This window comes from Elgaria multicarinata, chromosome 3, assembly GCF_023053635.1.
Source record: "Elgaria multicarinata webbii isolate HBS135686 ecotype San Diego chromosome 3, rElgMul1.1.pri, whole genome shotgun sequence".
Classification (NCBI taxonomy): domain Eukaryota; kingdom Metazoa; phylum Chordata; class Lepidosauria; order Squamata; family Anguidae; genus Elgaria; species Elgaria multicarinata.
The window spans coordinates 113,000,573-113,023,308 of NC_086173.1; the positions used below are offsets into that span (position 1 = coordinate 113,000,573).

Here is a 22,736-nt window from a genome sequence, read left to right on the forward strand (position 1 = left end):
ATCTTAGTTGGAAAGTTCAGCAGTTACAGGTGACAGCAGGAGGGAGGGGGCTCTCAGCTGGAGCTGGACCCAGGCACGGTGGAGAGGTGCCTGGCTGCTGCTTCCTCCCTCACTGGTGGCCTCCTCAGAGACAGTTCTTTCTTCAGTTATAAAAAAAGGCTTTCAGTTATTCTTAAGATTTAACGCTGAGACCTCTTTCAGGTATTGTTTAAGCTTAATCCACGCAAGACAGAGCTGCTCCTGGTTAGAAAAGGAGTAGCGGATACTGGATACGGTAGCACTCATTTTGAAAAATCAGGTTCATGGTCTAGTAGTCTGCCTGGGCCTGGGCTTGTCAATAGGGTGTTTTGCCTTACGACTATTCGTGGGGAGGTCTTAAGCTGGCCGTGGATTGAGTGAAACATGCTCTATATAGCGTTGTCCCTGGAATTCTATTGGTCCTGAATGCTGTAGCTAGGGCATTAATGGATGCAGTGTATGCAGCCATTTTACAACAGGGGCACTGGTTACAGATTCATTTCACAATTTAAAGTGGTAGTGATGACCTTTTAAAGCACTGAACAGCTTGGGTGTAGGATGTGGACCACTTCCTCCCATGCTAGCTTATCTGTTCCCTGAGATTATATATATTACTGTGGTGGCTCTTCCTGTATCCCAACAGTGGCCGAGATGAGCAGTTTGGGATTCACAAAAGAGCCTTCAGTGTGGCCATGCCTAAAACTAAGGAAGATTATTATTATTATTATTATTATTAATAATAATAATAATAATAATTTGTTACCCGCCTCTCCCTCTGGATCAAGGTGGGGTACAACACTAATAAAAACACCATAAAATGCAGCTAATTCAAACATTTTAAATCAGTGCATCATTAAAAGAAGCACACCATTAAAAAAGGCATCTTAAAATTCAACGGAGTACGCTCCCTGTCTCCATTTTCCGCTGCCTGACCAAGACTTCATTTATTCAGCCTGGGTTTCACCTGCTGGATTCAAGTTTTAGAGGCTATACCTCTTCATTTGGATTGCTGAATCTGTCTCTTTTTTTTTTAATTACTACTTTTGTATTGCTTTTTGCATTTTTGTTTTTAAAATGTCATGAGCCATTCTTAGTGCTGTGTACACACACAGTGGAAAGACGGAATATAAATAATCTGACATATAATAAAATAAATACCACGACCGATTTTTGGAAGGTAAAGCAGGCTGTAGGCTCACATGTCCCAATCTTGTGCAATTTCTTCCCCTGTCAGCATTATGATGTGATGTTATACCCACATGAACACTAACTGGGTTATGCTCACAGTAACCAGGTTTGTAAACTCTGGGTCATTGTCAGTAGAAACAGGGTTGGATCCCAGATATAGGTACATGCAACTGGACTGATAGAAGTGACCTGCCTCCTCCTCCCCATGGAAGCCCCTCCAAACCCTCTGAAAATGCACACTGAGGGCCCTGCTGAATGGGGTAAGCTGTGATGTAGTGAAGAGGGATTCCTAAAAATTGATGAGAAGCATCTTCTGTGAGTGAAGCCCTTCTGTCTGTGGCAGGCCAACCCTTAATCCAATCTATACAGTTCAATCGTATGCATGGTTGTTTTCAGTAGGTCTTCATCCCTATTAAGTATGCTTAGGGCTGCAGCCTTAATGCAGCACTTGTGTTAACATTGATAAACAAATTTAGGGTAAGTTGGTGCACAAGCCAATATAAAACTAGTTTTGTATTTCAGTTTAGATTATAAGCATGAAGGCAGGGACTATTTTATTGTTTGTAAGCTGCTCTGGGAACCTTTGGCTAAAGAGGGGTAAAATTGCTTTAAATAAATAAATAAGCTTTCCCATTTCTCATGGTCTGGAATAACCCTCTGGGTGAAATCAAACCTGCATTTTTGGATCTCAGTGTAATTGAACTTCAACCTATTTACTTCCTGAATATTCTCTTTGGCTCTGATTCACCCCCAAAATAGTTGTGATTACGTCCTAGTGAAAGGAATGGGACTTAAGTTAGTCATGATTAACTTGTTCCATTAGTTCTAATAGCTTAGTTCACTGTCCCTAAACTTTTTTGAATTGGTCCTCTGTGGATTTAAAGTTATGGATCCCCTATTTTAGAAGAGCCAAAAACAGTGATTGCCCTTAAAAACCAGTAAATAATGCAAGAATATTACTAACATTATTATCACATTAGACTTTATTTTTTGCTAGAGCAATTTCCTATCCAAAAGTATACTGCCCTTGATTATTATATTTATTAATGAATTGTGGCAGATTACTTTAGCAGTATTTACTGCTAAAGTTCTGTTGTACTGTTGTTTTTATACTGTTGTTTTTATGTTTCTGATGGTTTTTAAATTTTGTGTACTTTCTAATGTTTACTGTTTTAACTTTTGTGAACCGCCCAGAGAGCTTCAGCTGTGGGGCGGTATATAAATGTAATAAATAAATATACAGCCCAATACCTAAACTCTCTTTAGGGTGAAGTCTTAAAAATAATTCAGGAAAATATATCCCCAAAACACCCTCTTTCCCCTGTGTTTACCCATACTTAGGAAGTTTGAAAGGGATGAATGATTCCCTCTGTTTGAATCTTTATCGGAGTCTTTGCTGCAACTACTATGGTGGCTCTTCTTTTTCAAAAAAGAAACTACCCTGCAATCACAACAGAATACACCCCTCCCTCTCATAGACTTGAATAGGTTTTTCACAGTTGTGTGCCCTTGGTCAACTAAGATACAGTTACTCACTCGGGCTGCTGAGAGCACTAGTGAACCACTGCTCCATTGTTGTCAATGCTGACTGTGCCCCCTTTCTGGGAAGCCACGAGTTCTGCTGGATGAAAGAAAAGAGCTGCTTTTGCCTAGCTTGGTAGGAAAGAAGCTATGCAGTGGTCTTTTCCACTAGAAAATATGTGCATGTTTGGGTGGTATGTGGAGGCATGAATATCCCAAAATTGTAGCTTTGAAAATTGTAATTACTTCGCAACTTCTGTAAATTGGCATTCTTGTTGAGTTGTGATAAAAACAGCCAACAAAACAAACTCCTGGTGGATGACTTGCTGCTGTATTTCTTCATTGAACCCAACAAATTGATCCCAAAGAAGTACAAAAATCTCAGCAAAGGATTCTATAAAAAGTTAATCTTGTTTTGCTAATAAAATATATTTATAATTAGTTTCCATGGAAAAATAATTTTTTGGTCTGGCACAAGTTCCACCCCATCCTACAATATTCTAACAGTCATTATCTTTGGCTCAAAAACTATTGGCTTAGTCACAACCTAAGGTTGTTTAGGCCAGGACCTTTGATTTCAGTAAAACCACTCCAAGGATGCGTTTGGACAACATGACAGTCAACGGGATAATAATTCAAAAGTTGTTTATCTAGGGGATACTACCCACGCGGCATGGGAATAATCAACTGTTGTGGATTAGGATCAGCATTGAGTTGACTATTAGTCCACGCTGAGTTGACTCACTCATACCCTGCCCTCTCTCACCCTCTCAGTCCTCCCACTAATATCCCATCAGCCATTGCTGCCGAAAATCTATCCTGCTGGCAGGACTAGAGTGGCAGCTGCTGCTGCTTTGACCTCTTGCTTGCAACTCAGTGGCTGATGAAATAACCAACAATGCCCACCACACAACACGATAACCAGTGGTGGTTCAAATAGCACAGCATTGGTTCTTTGCATGGATTACATGGCCAAATAACCAACCGTTCGTTAAAAAAACACCTCCACACAACATGATAACCCATAGTGGGTTAAATAACCAACCGTCGACTATTTAAACCACCATTGGTTATGGTGTCTGAATCCAGTCCAAGTAAACAGTTGGAGGAAACATTTTAAGAAAATACCTATGCCCCATTTTTTAAATATTGCAAAAGAAACATTTTTTTGTTTATTTTATTAAAAACACAAAAATCAGGACCTTTCATTTCTTTTGGATTATCAAGGGGAAAAGTAATAATCAGCATTTCATCATCTCTAAAATTTCACTGGATCACCATACAAAAGCAGCTCTTTCACGTAACATACGGACACCAAAGCGCTGCCATTCTCGTTGATATATCCAGAGCTCCTGTGTTGTATCCAGGCAGGCTAGAACAGCTCCACCTTTCCAAGCAATCAAACGAGGATCCATGTCCTAAGATTAAAACAGATACGAAAAGACAATGAATTCTAAACACCACAATCCTGCTTATACTTATTGTAATATAATTCCTATTTGAGAAATGTGGCTAAAATTATTGCAAAGTATCATATACATTTATTTAAAACATTAACACCACAATATACAGAAAAGCACAAAAAGTACCATTTACATTTTAGTTAAAAGGATCATTTTAATGTTACTGCATTAATCCAATGTGCGTTTTTTACTCCTTAGTTAAACTCCTTCTGCAAATGTTCCACTTCATTCCCTTTGCCATAAACTACATCAATATATATATATATATATATATATATATATATATATATATATGAATAGCATTCTGTACTGGCAAATATATTTTATTGCAAGTTGTCATTAACTATATTTAAAAAGTGTGTCTGTCTCTACTATAGGATTCAGTGCCTTGTATTTAACAAATGTTACATTTAGCCATCCTACCATTATCTGAAAACATACATAAATACCTTTGGTCTTGTAATGACTTCTACATTTTCAACAACTCTCCGGAAAGAAGGGGGCATTTTGTTGAGAATTCTGTGCTGAAGAAATTCTTGGGCTTTGTGAAACATCAGACCACCTCCTACAACCAGGATAGAACTATACATTTTCTTTTTGGTATCATCTGATGCTGGAAAAATGCAGATAACAACTGTATATATATTGTGAAGAACGGATTAAGAAGTCATACAGAGTTAGTGAACAGCTACTTTAAAACAGATAGGTGAAAGATCCAATAGCGCTAGCTCTATTGGTGTTGCTCTAGTGGAAACCCAACGCTTCTGCAACATCAATATTGCTTGCTAGAGTGATGAATTTCTTGGAAACCCATCATGCTACATGCACTATTCATATTGCACAAGTGTTGGTTTCTACTAGTGCAGCGTCAATACCGCCAGAGGTAGCACATTGTTGGAGCTTTCCCATAGAAATGTGCAACTAACAGAGTAATGAGGAGATATCTATTTGATGGAAATTGAACTTCCTTATACTAGCATGTGTCTTGGCCAAATTATTAACATTAATAGTCAAACCAATAGTTTTCTTACCACAGCAGTCAATGCTGTGCAGAATCGCTTTGTCGAGGCCTAAAGCTTTCCCTTCAAACTGAGATACAGCTGTTTTTCTGGACATGTGAGCTGTTAGTGGTTCTTCAGACTCATTTCCACCAATAATGCAGTCGCCATGAGAAGAACCTAACTCCACTTCAGGGGGATAGAGATTTTCAGCAATGCTTGCAGATTGGCCACGCAGATCTCCCTCAAATCCACCGGGCTTGGACATGGTCTTCCGGTCAGCTGTTGCTTTTGCAGTCTTTAAAAAACAAAAGAACAACAATTGCCAGTTATCTTTAAAGAAGATCTAATTATATTAAATGCAAAATGCATTCCAGAGCAAGTTCAAAAAGCACACATCTGAGTGGCGATGCAGACAAGGCATGACCACCCACCTCATCTGTAACTACGGGGCTGGGCATCACGTAAAGCCAGGAGCCAGGCATCACATAAAGCCAGGGGCCGGGCATCACATAAATACTATTTATGGCCTTCCTCCATTGTTTTCATGTGCTGCAGGCCCAACTCTTAAGGCAAAAGGGCCAGGAAAGACCCTCAGTAACTCAGGCAGCATAGCTGGAAAAGCATTCCACACACAGGATGTCCTGGTAGTCATACTTGTGCAAGCTACTCTGTGTGCCATTCAGACTACATGTACCTGAAGGATCAGAGTGGGAACTGAAAAACAACAACACTACCTAAGTTGTATTATTTTGTAAAATACTTCTATATCCCACTGTACACACATACCAGCTGTGTTTGGATGTAACACTCAACCATGGATTAGCGTTATGAGAATGAGCTTCAGAGAGCCTCAGACTCACATACTATTTATTTATTTATTTATTTATTTATTTATTTAAAGCATTTATATCCCGCCCTATATCAATAAGATCTCAGGGTGGCATACAGATAAAAGCATATAGTATAAAAACAGTAAATATACACAGCTAAAAATAAATTAAACCATAAACCAAGTTAAAACGATATATAATTTAAAAGCAGTAAAACTATTAAAACAGTTTAAACCTCCTCTCTCCTGTTGCAGCTGTGAGGAGACTGGAAGCATTTACTTACATTTTAGATTATCCGTAGTTTAGTATGTTGTTCAAAACTCTAACTTTGCAGTTTACCTCATGGTTCATTGAAACCAGCCAGCTTCATAAACTATGGTTTGAAATTGGCTGGCCTTGACCATCACTAAGTTTAAGGTCAGGCAGGCACCAACTTTGTATTCCTTCCGACACCTCCTGAAAATGTCGTTCCAGGAAGCCTTTCCTTAATGACCAGCCACAGTTTCTTTTGCACTTTGTTTCTTTTAAAATGTAATTTCAATGAGTTATTCTGTTTTTATTCTATTTTATTTTCCCCACTGCTCTGAAATTCTGAATGGGGAGCAATATATAAATATTGTAAATAAATAAATAAACATAGTTTACTTCGGTTCAGAGGTTACAACAAACTGTGGAAGATCTAAAATGGAAGCTAAAGCTTCTAAACTGAACACATCTGCCCCGGAAGAGCGTGGCAGCATACCAGCTCTAATCTCACTGCATATTGTTCTCATAACACTAAACAATAGGTTAGAATTACGTCCAACCTGTCCTGTTACGATGATTCCTCTACCTATTCTCTGAAAGGAAAGCTTTAATTAAGTATAATTAGACCTAGGCAGAGAATGGGTCTCATAGGATAATAATAAGAAAAAGCCACACACACACCTGTTCCTGCTTACTTTGTGTAGCTAAGAGATATTGTTCATCATGTGGATCCTCAGAATCGCCTTGCGATCTTTGTTGCAAGGACGTCATTTTCTGCCCCACAATTCCAAATGTTGCTGGATAAAATAATGCCATTGGAGCCTAATAGCGAGAGATGAGAAGAACTTCAAATTATTGCAAATGTCTCTTTACAGTTCCACTAATGTTTGCTTGCCCTTGCTTCACAATTAAGCAACCAGTTTATATAATCATGATTCTTGTCAGCAGCATGTATAGGCAGAAATATTTAATTTGATGTTTCAGTATTTAAAAGCTAATGGCTGGATATGGCACATCTTTGGAAGATTATAACCATGAATTGAGATTATTAGAAGAGGAAAATATACACAAAGCTGCTGAAAGTTAATGAATACCCCACCTTTTCCCACTGCCTTTCTGCAGCTTAAGCCTGCATCTGTATCCCAAGAGATAGATACCACAATCTTTACCTGTAGTTTTTCATCTCCTAAGCGCAACTGATATAACAAAGCTGGTGAATCTGGATGACGGACTTGGAACTCATGATCTTTCAGTCCAGATAAATCCTAATAAAACATAGAAAAAGATATTAATGCTTTGTGCAAAGCAATCCCATGTATGTCTACTCAGAAGTAAGCTCCAAAGAGTTCAACTAGACTTACTTTCAGGTAAGCATATCATTTAGGATTGCAGCCTAAATGTGCTTTCAGATCTCTCAAACTGAACTTATCCATATTATGCGATTCTTCAGTTTGAAGACTGAACAATCTTCATGGAACTTCATTCAGAACAATAACACAATAACAGATTAATCAGAAGCGGAGTTGAATTGCTGACTAGGAATCCAAAGAAAAAACAAAGAGCAGTTTTCTTAAGGACTGCATTCGTTTTGCAAATTCTAAGAAGATACCTGATTTTTTGTTCTTTATTCACTTTAGAGTGGGGGAATGACCATTATTTATGCATCTGGTGATTGTGGCAATCATTCAAAAGTACTATAGAAATTCTGATGCTGAACAACAAGAGAATAGCATTACTGGTATATCATTACAAAGGTATAGCTAGTCCACCTCCACTGTATGTATAATGTCCTCGTGAAGCTTATTAGCCAGTATGATAGTTCCCTTTGACATTCGTCTACAACATCTGATAGCTGGACATAAATAGTAGTCAGAGAGGTCCACGATGACAGAAGATTTCTCATTGGATTTGTTCAATCTCTTTCTACAGCTAGCTAAGTTGTGGCCATCACAACATCCTGAGGCAATGAATTACATAAATTCTGTATTACGTGAAGAAATTTCTTTTATTTTGCCTGAGACTATTGCCAATCAATTTTATTGCATGATTTCTTTATTTAATCATTTATATCCTGTCTCTTGTACCTAAGCAGGGTGTTGAGTGGCTTACAGATGACAAAAAAAAATAAAAAATAAAATCCATCATCATGATCGACAACGAGAAATGCTTTAGCTGAACTGTTATTAAAATTGAGAAATATCTGGATGTCTCCATTTTAATGTTTTTGGACATAGAGAATAATTTCTTCCTATTTAGTACCTCTTCACTGCTGATAACGTTATAAACCTCTATCACCATTCATCATACATCTAAAAACAAACAAACTAACGCCTCTTGGACACAATACACTGTGATCAAGAGATAGACCTGGAGCAATGCAAAACAGAGTGGTGGCAGTCGTTATCTGGTCTTAGACTTTAACACAAGAATCTAAAAAGAGCCAAGCTGGATCAGACCATAGAATCATAGAATAGTAGAGTTGGAAGGGGCCTACAAGGCCATCGAGTCCAACCCCCTGCTCAACGCAGGAATCCACCCTAAAGCATCCCTAACAGATGGTTGTCCAGCTGCCTCTTGAATGCCTCTAGTGTGGGAGAGCCCACAACCTCCCTAGGTCATTGGTTCCATTGTTGCACTGCTCTAAGAGTCAGAAAGTTTTTTTCTGATGTCCAGCTGGAATCTGGCTTCCTGTAATGTCAGCCCATTAGTTCGTGTCCTGCACTCTGGGAGGATCGAGAAGAGATTGTGGCACTCCTCTGGATGACAACCTTTCAACATGGAATGTGCCTTTTTCACAGCAGCTGCACACTGGGATGACCCAGTGTTTCCGCCACAACCCCAAGATCTCTTTCTTGGTCAGTCACTGCTAGCTCAGATCCCATTGGCTTACACTTGAAGTTGGGATTTTTTGCCCCAACATGCATCACTTTATACGTGCTTATTGAACCATATTTGCAATTTCTGGCGCCCATTCCAGTTTGGAGAGATCTTTTTAGAGCTCCTTGCAATCCCCTTTTTGTTTTAATCAACCTTACCTGGTCTAAATGGCAAAACGTTTCTTTTAACTGCTGGAGGAGAAGACAGTCTGTCTTCTTAGCTAACTGGCAGTCTCTGTAAGGGAAGCCAGCACGCTGCATAAGCCAATAAAAACATCTTGATACATCAGAACCTCCATATGCAAGGCATAATCTAAAAAAAGAAGAAGGGGTTAGGGGCTGACATTTTTTCAAGAAATAAACTATTTTATCTTGAGATAGGAAATATAAATAATTTAAAGAAATATTAAATTCAGGATTACTACTCCAGTCATGCCTTTGGTCCAAAAGCCAGGCTTGCTGTATCAGCATGTAAGTGCTTCATAGGCTGTACCAATCTTTGAGTCACAAGCACAGAATTGTGCTGTTGTTTAATGTATATATTGCAAACTTTTCAGAAAGATAGTGAGAGTGTTAAGAGGGCCTTACCAAGCATAGCACTCCTTGCCATGGACAGAGTATCACAACACAGCGCAAAAGCATTTTCTCCTACTTTGTGACAGTTACCTGGTGTTACGCTGTGAAACACCGTCTTCGACGCAGCAGACGCTTGTCTTCTGATCTCCCACATCAACAACACAGGCACTACCTAAGCCACTGCCAAAGGTAGTGCAGACAGACTCCTGGTGCACCACTATCCCTACAATCAAAGGGCAGGAAGATTGAAATATACACCACTATTTAGCAAGTCTTTCCAGACACATTTTTCATATGGGCACTACTACTAAATACTTCCCATGGCCAGCCCCCCATGCACCAAATTTATTTATTTATTTCCGGCAGGCCTTTGAGGAATAGTCCGGACCTCTGTTTTATGTGTTGGATTTTTAAAAAATTGTCATTTGTATTTTAAATGTTTTTAATATTAAAGTGTGTTTAATTATATTTTTAACTTTTGTATATTTCTGTTTTTATGTTTTAATTGTATATGTTTTAAATGTGAAAAGCTGCCTTGAATCCCAGTAGGGAAAAAGGCAGGATACAAACAAAATAAAATAATCATAATACACACCCTCTCAAGTTCTGTTTACTAGGAAGTCAAAAAGAGAGAAAGAAAATGACTGCGTCCGCATGTCATAATAAGCCACGGAGATTTATAAGCTATTCACAGTAGCTTACGAACCACATGGGTTTATTGTGTCGTCTCCGAGTGGTTCCCCACAAGCACAAGCCACTGCTTATCACCGCATCCGGTGCTCCACAGTGGCTTATAGAGTGGTTTATAGATGGCCTACAGAGTCGCTTGGCAAGAGCGGTCAAAACCACTGCCACCGCTCTGCCCCAGCCGGTGGATGTCTGTTTCTGAGATCTGCCTAGCAATACATTGCGCTCACCGCCTGACTTTGCCTTAACCCTTCCCCCAGGGGAACGCTCTGCAAACTCCCCAAGTGTCAAAGACCTTCTCAGTCGGGCACCGGCAGCCATGCAGGCTTTGCATTGTGCATCCTACTAGGGGATGCTGTGTATGAAGTTTTGCCCCGCTCTTGCAAACCTCAGAGACTCTGCAAAGCAGCAGAGACAGGAGGCAGAAAACAATACCTCTAGTGTGAGACAGGGCAATTGGAGAGATGCAGGTGATGCTGGGATTTGGTTTCCAATGCAAAGGAAGCTGGGATACCATCCTGGCTGAGCAGGAGGACTGCAGAGGGAGAAGGCAGGAAAAATAAGCTATGCACAGTAGCATTTGTCCAATCATGTGGGGGATAAAGTAGTTTATAAGCTACTAAGTAGCTTATAAGTGACATGTGAACCTGCCCAATGGCTGGAGTCTTATAAAAATTATTATGTGGAAAATGCACTGTGTTCGGACAACGCAAAAACACATGGCAGTCTCTTATTACCTGAGAAGCCCATCTTCAACAGGATCATATTGACTATTTCTTTCGCATGCTGCTTATTATAGATGTCTGGAATTAGTAAAATGCATCTGTAATACTGAGAAAGAGAAGAACAAAATCAAGATTCCGCTTCATGTGGCAGGATGAGGTATTTAAAGAATTTAGGCAATTGGAAGAAACAAAATTACTGGTTAAGAGACTGACATTTTTCTCTGTTCCCCATTCTTGCTACTCCTTTACCAATCCCTTAACCTCTTCCATCATCTTGTACTGCCCTTCTTACTTACGTGCAAGCCATCTGGACTGTGATGATTTCATGGTTGGGTTTTGCATTGCACCTAGCCTAAGGCCACCGTCCCAAATACACTTACTAAGGAATCAGCCCTATTGCATACAGTAGGTCTTACATCCCAGTAAACATGCATAGGATTGTGCTGTATAAGTGCGGGTTTAGTGAGAGCCAGTGTGGTGTAGTGGCTAAAGTGTTGGACTGGGAGTCAGGAGATCTGGGTTCTAGTCCCCACTCAGCCATGGAAGTTCACTGGGTGACTTTGGGCCAGTCACAGACTCTCAGCCCAACCTACCTCACAGGATTGTTGTTGTGAGAATAAAATGAGGTGGAGGATTATGTACACCACCTTGGGTTCCTTGAGGAAAAAAGGTGGGATATAAACGTTGTTGTTGTTGTTGTTATTATTATTGAGTCACCATTCCAATGAGGAAGCATCCCAGGTATACACACACACACACACACACACACACACACACACACACACACACACACACACACACATATATATATATATATATATTCTCTTCTAAAAATTAAAATTTTAAAAAAGAAAAGATATTCCAGCCTAACCCAAGCAGCTAAAGCTCACAACAACCAGTTGTTTGTTTAAAGTATTTAAAATATTAAATAGGGAGAAGAATCCAGTGGAATCAAGAAGAGGCTTGTCAACCCATGCTCAATAGCATACAGGGAAGAAGCCAACCAGAATTCCCTTGGCAGAGAATGAATATAACAACTATAAAGGCTCTGCTATATACCTACTTAGCAATTTAAAGGGTGCAAAGCAGGAGTAGAGAACTAGATGATCATGCGGTATGTATATAAAGAAGGAAGAGTCCCCAAGGAATGTGTGGGACCCAGTCTGCAAAATGCTTTAACGGTCAAACTTTGTAGACATAGTGATGGAAGCAGTCAGCCACTGCCAGATTCAGATGTCAGTCATGGATTACCTTTAAATCCTTCAGAGGTATTTCTAAGTATTTCTGTATTGCATATGACCATATAACTTCAAGATCAGCTAGGATTGCGGTGAGGGAACCACCAGGGCCTGAGTGAAGGTTCAACTGTCCTCGTCGCATAGGCCAATGGACATTGTAACAGTCCAAAGGGTTAACATACAATGCCTGAAAATAAACGAAACATCATATTATCACTGTGCTATTTTAATTTTTGCTGCTAGATTTACTTTGGTTTTATTGCGTGTTGCATTCTTTTTATCCCTTGCTGCTGGTTTTATCCTGGTTTTATTAGGTTTTAATGTATTTTATGGTTTTAGTTTTCCTATATGCTTCCCAAAGAGCTTCAGTGATTAGGCAATTTAAAAAGTTAAGAAATAAAATCATCATCATCAAAACTCCACCAGCCTGTACACTGTCTTGTTTTAATTGGATTTTACTGCTTTAAAATTCATATTGGTTTTAACGTATTATTGGCTTGATTTGTTTTAGAATTGTATATTTTATATGTATGCTGCCTTGAGATCCTTGTGATATAGGGTGGGATATAAATGTTTTAATAAATAAATAATTCTAAGTTTAATTACAAACACTTGGAATTTCTATAGAGTTTATTAAGGCACAATCCTGTGTATGGTTAGACTGAAAGGCCTGCAACTCTCATGCTGGGTGCTGCAGGCCTTTTTTTCTGACTAAACATGCATAGGACTGCGCCTTTAGTCTGTAAAACACATTGATCCACAGGAACAGTCCAAAGGCAACAATGGAGCCAACCAACCTCCTTTCACAAGCAGGGCCGGCGCCAGACTACATTGCGCTCTAGGCAGGCGCGTTCTGAAGCCTCCGCCCCGCTCCTCCCACTCGCTCACTCACCGCTTCCCTCACCCGCCCGCTCACTCGCCACTTGCCCCCCCGCCCGCTCGCCGTTCCGGCTCCCCCCTCACTCACCCGCTCGCCGCCCCCGCCCGCTTGCTCACCGCTCCGGCTCCCCCCTCGCTCACCCGCCGCCGCCCCCGTTCGCTCACTCACTCACCGCCCACTCCCTCCCGCTCCCGGCTTTGAAGCCAGGATGCTGGGGTTGGGGGGCGGGGCAGAGGCTTTGAAGCGGCACGCCTGGAAGTGGCTTCCTGGCACGCTGTACTGAAGACTCCGCCCTGCCCCCTCCACGCCCACTCCTGGCTTTGAAGCCAGGATGCTGGGGTTGGGGGGCAGGGCGGAGGCTTTGAAGCGGCGCGCCCGGAAGTGGCTTCCAGGCGCGCCGTACTGAAGCCTCCGCCTCCAACCCCAGTGTCTTGGCTTCAAAGCCAAGAGCGGGCGTGGAGGGGGCGGGGCGGAGGCTTCAGTACAGCGCGCCTGGAAGCCACTTCTGGGCACGCCGCTTCAAAGCCTCTGTCCCGCCCCTCAAGCCCAGCATCCTGGCTTCAAAGCTGGGAGCGGGCGGTGAGCGGGCAAGCGAGCCGGAGCGGTGAGTGAGTGAGCGGGGGCGGTGGGCGAGCGAGGGGGGAGCTGGAGCAGTGAGCGAGCGAGTGGGCGGGGGCGGTGGGCGAGCGAGGGGGGAGCCGGAGCAGTGAGCGAGCGAGCAGGCGGGGGCGGCGACAAACAACTGTCACAAACAACTGATCTACATACACTATTGCATATGATCCAAATACACATTTTTAAAATAGCTATGATTGTACAATTGTTAAGTCAAAGTGAGGTATGGGAGGAGATTAGAACCTTTCATGAAATGAGAAAGGAGTTCCTACCTCTTCTCCAATGACATATTCTGGGTGATGGGCAGTGTTTGTCCATTTTGTCCCAGAGCTGTGATCTAAAATAGCAGGTCGCATCTGTCTATTATAAGACCGGGCCTGAAACATAAATTCAAAACATGAAATAGGGAAAAAATTGTCATGCTTAAACTAACCTTCAACATCTGTTTTTAAGAATGCATTTTTTCTTCACATACTGTCCTGACATTTGCTAATTGCTAAATGCTCAAATTTTATCCTAAAGACTATATCCCTAAATTGAACAAGTATCCCAAAGAATAAAAAATCTAGATGTATGTTAGTTTGTTGTATCACAATTAACAGACTCTGGTAGCACATGAAAAGAATACCATCAAGGACTCATTCACTTACATATCTTCCAATGTTATATAACCCAACATCTATGAGCAATCTCCTCTGACTGTTTACTTAGTTCAAACTGGTCTATGTACAAGAGAATCAATGGACACACACCAGACATAAAAGGCACAATCCTACAGACATTGCAGTTCCTGGTCGGAACCCCCTGAACTCAGGGGATTCCAAGATTCCTATGCCCTGCAAGGCTGAAGCTCGGCTAGTTAGGGCACTTCAGAAGAGGAGGAGGGAAGAAGACAGGAGGAAGAGTAGGATAAATTGTATCCTGGCCTCTCTGGTCTCCTCCCCTCCCCGTCCATTTGGAATGCCCCTTTCCTCCCCGCCCTCCCGCCTCTGAGGTCAATTTTCCAACCTTGGAGAAGCCACCAGCGTGGTTCTCTACACTGGCAGTGAGGGGTCATGGGTCAGATCTCCAACTTCCCCTTCCGAGGTCAGAGCACTGTCTCCGACCTCAGAAGGGGTTTTCTCAGCAATTCAATGGGTCCTGGGACACTCACCCAGGGATCGCAGGACTGTTCTCTCTAAATGAGAACATTCAGAAATCAGGAATGGAGCATTTCAGTTTCCCTAGATATTCTACTACATACTAAAAATGGCAAAAAAAAGAATGTTTCAAAAGAGACTCTAAAGTGAAAGAGAGTGGTGGAATTCATGCGCAGATTTGACACTGTCAGTCTTCAGCTCAATAGAGGCTGGCAGTGGCTAAGCCAGCACAGAAAATAATTATCCATCTTTATTTATTAACTAAAACAAATTCTAAGCTGCCTTTTGGGTCATAACTGACCCAAGGTGGTTGACTATTAAAAAAGTAAATAAATCATAAAAACATCAAAAATGCTAGATGTTCATAGGCACTATTCAACTTGCTTTGCTAGTTACCAGTTAGGGGTGGGTCACATCCATTCTCATTTATTCTTCTACTCTTTTGACTGGGTCTTGTTTTCATTTTGTGCACTGCATAGTAATGTGACTCACCTTTCCTTTGCATTGCTAGCCCTGCTGGCCTCACTTTATAACAGCCTTCCTCAGCTTGGCACCCTCCGGAGGTGTTGGCCACTCTGGCTGGCAATGATGGAAGTTTGTAGTCCAACACATCTGGAGAGTGTAGTCCAACACACCTGGTTGGGGAAGGCTGCTTTATAACATTCCCCATAATTCTTTTTCTGTACCTGTGTGTGTGTGTGTGTGTGTGTGTGTGTGTGCGCCTAGTGTTATCCAACTGAGGATAACACTAGGCATCTAATTAAGGGACCCATGAAAGCTTATGCCACTATATTTAAGGGAACATAGGAAGCTGCCTTACAAGTTTAAGGAAACATAGGAAGCTGCCAAATACCATCGGCTCTGACAGGCAGCAGCGCACCAGGAACTTAGGTAGAGGTCTTTCCTATCACCTACGGAACTGATCCTTTTATCCAGAGATACCACAGATTGCACTTGAGACATTTAGAGCACAATCCTATGCAGGTTTAGACAGAAAAAAAGGCTTAGAACTCCAGAGCATGCTGGGAGTTGTAGGCCTTTTTTTCCTGTCTAAACTTGAATAGGATTGTGCCTTTAAAAGCCAAAGCATGTATTTCTACCAATGAGCTATGGTCCCTCCCACCTTGAAATTTTACAAGACCAAGAGAACAACCCTCTGCTCCGTGGCAAGGCCAGGGAGGAGTCAACGCATATGGCACAAAGCTCTACTGGTGTTGCTGCTCCACCAATAGTGTTCTATCAATGGTGGGGTAAAAAAGGGTGTTTGGGGTTTCCAAAGCCCCCTAATTCCCCTGACCTGCCCCCATGAAGGATGAAAAAGTATGCCAGCCCTAGAGCTGCCTTACTTATTTTCCCTCCCATTGAAACCAATGGGAGGGGAAATGAAAAGAAGGAACACCTGCCCCCACCCGACCAAAAAGCCTGGCAGGTTCCTCCACCATGGACTCTCCACATCTCATCAGATTGCTTTGCCCATATATTGGTCTTGAAGGTACCCCCAGACTCTCTGCTGTTTTTACACTAAAAAAGCCAGTTCTATTTATTACAGTTTTGTTAGGAACTGTGAGGTATCTGACGATGAGGAGTCTGGGGATGAAGCGCCGCAGGCTGGACCCAGTACCAGCATGGCTGGGCAGCAGCCGGCGGAGGCTCCCTCCAGCTCAGCCTTAGAGGAAGAGCAAACAAACATCTTACCGGTGCCATCGTTCAAACAACAAAGGGCGGAGAAGGAGGTGTTACGCAGATCCAAGCGTATTGCTACTAAACGCCAGATAAACAGGTAACAGCTGTGATTCTGGGCTTGGGTATTTAAGTAACCGTGCGCAGGCCAGGAACTTGTCAGACTTAATCCGGTTTGCCTGAGAAAGCTCTGGACCTTGAGACCTTGGCCTTGTTGTGTTTCTGCTATACCGGTTGGACTACGGACTTCTTGGACTCTGTAACTCTCTCCTGCCCTTTGGAACTCGGACTGGCTTTGTGGACTTTCGTGACCCTCTCTCCCGGACCCTTTATGACAACTGGATTGATTTATGGACTGGCTTTGACTTCGGTGAAAGCACAGAAAGACTGTTCTGTTTCTTTATGTTTTGAACTGTGTGAGAAATACAAATTAAGTGTTATCTCTTCATTTGGTGTGTTTGCTGGTACCTGGCGGTCTTCCCAGTCTGGGCACACAGCCCATGTAGGTAAGTTGAAAAGTGGCTGGTTGCGAAGCCGCTTTCCAGGACAAGTTTATAGATGCGGTCAGATACCTGATCAGGTGACACTGGTATACGTCTGGCACCATTTGACATCTTTTTGGACCATATTGCTTGGTCAACCATTTTAAGGCCATTCTGTCTTTGTTCAGTACTTTCGGGTTTCTAAATAAAAGCAAAACAATAAATTAGCTTCTAAACACCATAATAACTCTTTTAAATTGATGTTACTGAATCTGGGAGCACACAAAAACAGATTCTAATGTGTGTGTTTGCTCTGCAAAAAGAAAAGAAAAACTATATAAACATGCAAAAATTACCTGCATTAAGATACAAACTATCACCTCTTATGACTGATTTTTCTCAAAACTTCTCTTAGAACTGAGGCCTACTTATCAATGAGGTGGTAAACCTGTTTCTGGGCTGTAAGACTTCAGGTAGGTGTTCATAAGGTTGAATGTTTCTCTAGACAAAACAAATAAATCCTTACCCACAAAATACTAGATAATAGAAGATTATGTGGCCTTCTCACTGTCATGTGAGGGATTTTAATTTTAACACAATTTGCCTAACACAATTCACTACATACATGTTGCTCTATATGATACTTGAAAAACAAATATGCACACATGTGTCTGTGTGTGTGTTGTAGGCCTTCTGTCTGATAAGTTCCTGCCCGATTGCTATGATACCCTTCAGAGGCTCTTCTCTAGGTGCCACCACCTCCAATGGTGTGACGGGTGGCTGCCAGGGAAAGAGCCTTCTATGGAATGTCCTTCTCAGGGAGAGCCACCTGGTATCTTCACTGTATACACTTAAACCCCAGGTTAAGACCTTCCTCTGTAAGCAGGCTTTAATCTTTAATCTGTTGCTTTGATTATTAATTTTACTACTGGCTTCTCAAAGTTTTAAATATTTTAAAATGTTTTCAATGTTTAATACAGTATAATTTCCATACTTTTATTGTATTTTTATTATCATTATTATTTGGTTATTTTGTTGTTTCTGTTGTTTGGTTTTATGATTGTAAACTGCCCCGAAGGTATTTGCTGTGCGTGCAGTTTTCCGGCACAGAAATAACATCTAAGAAGAGAAATAGCCTTGTGTAATGTGGTCCTCAGAGGTAGGTGCAAAATGTATCCCTCTACAATCTAGTGCAATTTATAGCCTCGTTAATGCATAGCCCATGTCAATTCCCCTATGTAGCTGGTTCAGATGATGCAAGATAAATGCATTTTACTATAGAGACCAGGTGTTATTGTGCAACGGGGGAATACTTGAGGTAGGAAACGTATGGATCACTGTGCAATACCAGAACAGCATACCAAAAGAAACATGAAAAATAATGCACTTTAAATAGGCAGCTATTGATTCAATTTAATATAATACTCAAATATGTAAGACTTACATTGAGTCCTTCTCTTAGAAGCCAACTGTCTTTGTACGTGGGCTGTCCTTGCTGCTTGTGTCTTCTTGCAATGATATGAGGGATGCCAATAGGCAGTGTGTCTGTAGCTCTTCCGATCCTTAAGGTCATAGAACCAGGATGGATTACCACAATGAAGTTGCTCTGAATTTGCTAAAAATAGTAAAATAATTGTTGTTGTTGTTATTATTATTATTAGTAGTACAACAGCAAAATACTCTGTAGAGTTTTAAAAGAATAGTCCACACCTTGTTTTGAAAACCTATTTCCTTTTACAGTTTAATGTATTTTAAATCATCAGCTCAAATTCAAAGTAACGTTAACTCTAGCATTTTATGGTGCTTCAGCAGTAATGTAAGGAATGGGAATGGGAGAGGAAGGATCATGTTCCCTAGAGTTTTACAGTCAGAATCAGCAGGCTTCACAATGTAAACTCCACATTGATAGAAGACGGTATTATTCTACCTGTTGGAAACAAAAGATAAACCTCTTTCCCTCCTATGTGCTACACTGCAGGATCTGTCAATGCAGACTGAACCGTCTTACACTAAATGTTTTTAAATTCATCTATGCATTGGGACAGCAGAAACTCACCCTAGGAGGAAAACACTTCACTTACTGTTTGCACAACCAGCTCAAGTTTACTCCTCCCTACCCAAGCTAAGCTGGTAGTGCAAACAGTACATAAGTGGAGCACTTCAAAGCTGAAATTAGAGCTGGAGTAAAATACTTGTGTTTGAGCACAGGTGCAAACCTTCACAAAGCACATAGTTAAATTATGGAACTCACTACCACAAGATGTAGTGATGGCCACCAATTTGGATGGCTTTAAAAGGAGGTTAGATAAATTCCTGGACGCAAAAGCTATCAATGGCTACTAGCCCTGATGGTTGTGTGCTATCTCCAGTATTCGAGGCAACAAGCCTGTGTGCACCAGTTGCTGGGGAACATGGTTGGGAGGGTGCTGTTGCACCATGTCCTGCTTGTTCATCCCTGGCCAATGGCTGGTTGGCCACTGTGTGAACAGAGTGCTGGACTAGATGGACCCTTGGTCTGATCCAGCATGGCACTTATGTTCTTATGAGATTAAAAATAGTGAGTATGTGTAGCACATATCAGATAAGAATTGGATGGTGTGAGTTCTTTTGCAGCCATGTTCTCACTAGCTATTAGGCAAGGCTTTGGAGCATAGTCTTGCCAAGTTTTGTTAGGGGTGGGTGAAGCTATATGTCCTTTCATAATTGATTAGTGTCCAAAACCTTTCGAAAAATGAAAAAAAGGAAAACTATCTGGCAATTCCCCACCCCCTTAAGACAAGGAATAGGACCTCTCTGGGCCACTGTAGTAACGTTTCTGATTTGCTCTGCTATGTAAGAGTAATTGATGGCAATAGCTCAGGTCAGGAGGACAGAAAATGTTTAAATTAAAAGATTTGAATATGGGGGAGTATCTGTGGGTGCTGGACTGTTGTTTTGGGGTTCTCTGTGGATACTTTGGAGGCTAGAATCTTTCCAGGGCTATGCCCCACTAGCTCAAGGTAACACACACTACCCCAGCGTGCAGATCTATGATTATGGGATCTAAAAATCTATCTTGGGGGGCTACGATTATGAGAGTGTGGCACAACCCGGAGAGAGAAAGGGCAGAGGAGCGGGTTGCAGTGGGGGCCACTTGTGAGCCCAAGCATCCCTGCAAGGTCCCCGGAGATGGTGAGCAAGAAAGATGAGGTACAAGCAGATGCCACCTTCTCTTGCTTATACATTTCCCTGCTTGTCCTGAGAAGTGGCAAAGCTCAGAGGAGAGGGGAGTGTTAGTGTGTTGTGGGGAGGGAACTTGGGAGATTTCTTGCTGGTCAGTCCTTCCTTCCTGTTCTTTTCCAGCCCCTGCTGAAGGGGCAGAGGAAAAGGAGAGATGGCTGTTTACTGTTTGATCCTGTCTCCTCACCAATTTGCTGTTTTAGTTCAAAATTTAAGAGGCAGAATTAAGCACAATTTTCCAAAGATGTGTTTAACATCATGTATCCTGAGTCCCATTGATTTTAATGAACTTACTCCCAAGTAAGTGTGGACAGGGGTGTGGCCTGAAGAGGCAATCTTGTGGATATTTACTGGGAGTAAGGCTCATTGAGCAGAGTAGGGGTTTACATCTGAATAGGAGCTGTACTGTTAAGATTGCAGATGCATGCAGAGACTGAGTTAGGGCAGAACCATGCATTAGGTGGGAAACATGGGATCCCCCAACCCTATGTTCCCTTCCCATGTTAGTTGGACAGGGCTCCTGCATCTTTAACAGTTGTATAGAAAAGGGAATGTCAGCAGGTGTCATTGGTATGCATGCAGCACCTGGTGAAATTCTCTCTTCATCACAACACTTAAAGCTGCAGAAGCCCTGCCCTCTTCTGTATCTGGTCAAGAGGTCAGAGCTCCTGCAGCTTTAACTGTTGTGATGAAGAGGGAATTTCACCAGGTGCTGTATGCATACCAATGACACCTGCTAAAATTGTCTTTTCTCTACAACTGTTAAAGATACTGGAGCCTTGCCCTTTCATATGGTCAGCCAACCCAGTGCTAATTCCCTTAAAGACTTGGTGGGTGCTGGAGGGAGTAAGAACTCCTTCCTCCAACAGTCAGGCCTCCACCCCACATTCTCACAATAAACGAGAGTTTAGCAACCCTGGTTTTGTGTAGTGCCTCTTTACTCGGATAGAAATCACATTGGCCTCTGTGCTTACTGCCTAGTAAGTAAACCTGCATGTGATAATATATTACACGACACACATTCCGTGGACTCAAGTGATAAAAGCTTTGGTCGGACTGGCCCAACTCAGGCTACATGCAGGGAATTTGCATGTTTGAACGTACACCCATGCCTGAAAAATTCCCTACAGATAACCCTTTCTCCGTCCTCTCATGCGTCGCGCTGTACGTGCAATGAGTTTCTTACAAAGACAAGACGGTGGGGTATATAATCCAAACTTGGCACACCTCACGTGAACGGTACAGCCCAGGAGGAGCTTTACCACTCGATCCCACGGGATATACAAGCTGGGCCTACGCTACGTCCTGTGGCCGTCGGTCCCATCGGGCGGGGATGGAGGGGGCGGAGAAATCCCTGCCTACCGCAGCGGCCTCGTCGTCGTATCAGAGCGGCCCGCAGGCGGCCCGGGGGCGGGATGAGACCCGGGTTCCCGGAAGGCGCCTCCCCGGCTTAGCCTCACCTCCTGAAGGGACTCGGGCACCGCGGCGGGGACGATGGGCCTCTTGGCGCCGCGCTGCTCCTTCTCCTTGTCGCGCTCTTTGTCCTTCCCGTTCTCTGCCGCCGCCGCCGCCGCCGCTTCCCCCTTCTCCGCTTGAGTCATCCTCGCGGGGTCCTGGTCGCCGCGGAGCTCACTCGCGTCCAGGCTCCGAAAAGCGGCGGCGGCGGCGGCGGCTGCTGCTGCTGCTCCTCCTCCTCCTCCCTGAAGAGGCTGTGACGGAAGCAGGCGCCCGCCCCTTCGCTCGGCCTTCTCCTTCGCCCCAGAAGCGCCCGCTCTTCTTCGCTTCCTTTCCTCGCGGCGGCCTTTCCAAACGAAGGGACGGCACCCACCGGCAAAAGCAGCTTTCGTTGCTAGGCTCCGTTACAGGAACCTCCTTCGGTCCTGACGGTCTGTTTTTATATATGCAGGTACAACAGAAATGGCAAAGGCACTCAAGAGGGGAGGGGCGGGCAACATGTGGCCCTCCGGATGTTTTGGCCTACAGCTCCCAGGATCCCTTACCATTGGCTATGCTGGCTAGGGCTGATGGGAGTTGCAGGGCCGGCGCTACCATTAGGCCAACTAGGCCTAGGGTGCAGGCCTCAGTGGAGTGCAGAGTACTGACCTTTAAGGGCTATAGTTTTATACAAATTAGCTGTTTTAAGAAAAAACATAATGAAAGGAAAATGTAATAGTTCATTGTTCTTTCATAACCAGTTTATTGTTTTCAGCATTAACAATACTGATGTCTGCAGGAGGAATTTCATCTTGTGAAAGGATGTAATATGCCAGGTAAAGCGTTAAAAGATTGCTCCTCTGCCAAAGGGTGGCTCTGGGTGGCTACATGCCACTTGCACTCCTTAATGGTGGACAG

The 22,736-nt window shown here is 42.6% G+C and overlaps 1 protein-coding gene across 1 annotated transcript; it reads right to left on the reverse strand.

The window, feature by feature from the left end:
• Positions 1-3,896: 3,896 nt before the first annotated feature.
• ACTR8 (actin related protein 8) lies at positions 3,897-22,002 on the reverse strand. The gene is made up of 13 exons (XM_063121281.1): positions 21,845-22,002; positions 18,610-18,780; positions 17,256-17,366; positions 14,137-14,241; positions 12,383-12,556; positions 11,144-11,237; positions 9,810-9,942; positions 9,303-9,456; positions 7,437-7,532; positions 6,949-7,089; positions 5,222-5,486; positions 4,640-4,803; positions 3,897-4,145 (listed from the first exon to the last, which is right to left on the reverse strand). The coding sequence occupies exons 1-13, from the start codon at positions 21,983-21,985 to the stop codon at positions 4,002-4,004; spliced, it is 1,893 nt and encodes a 630-aa protein (XP_062977351.1). The 5' UTR covers positions 21,986-22,002; the 3' UTR covers positions 3,897-4,001.
• Positions 22,003-22,736: the final 734 nt, after the last annotated feature.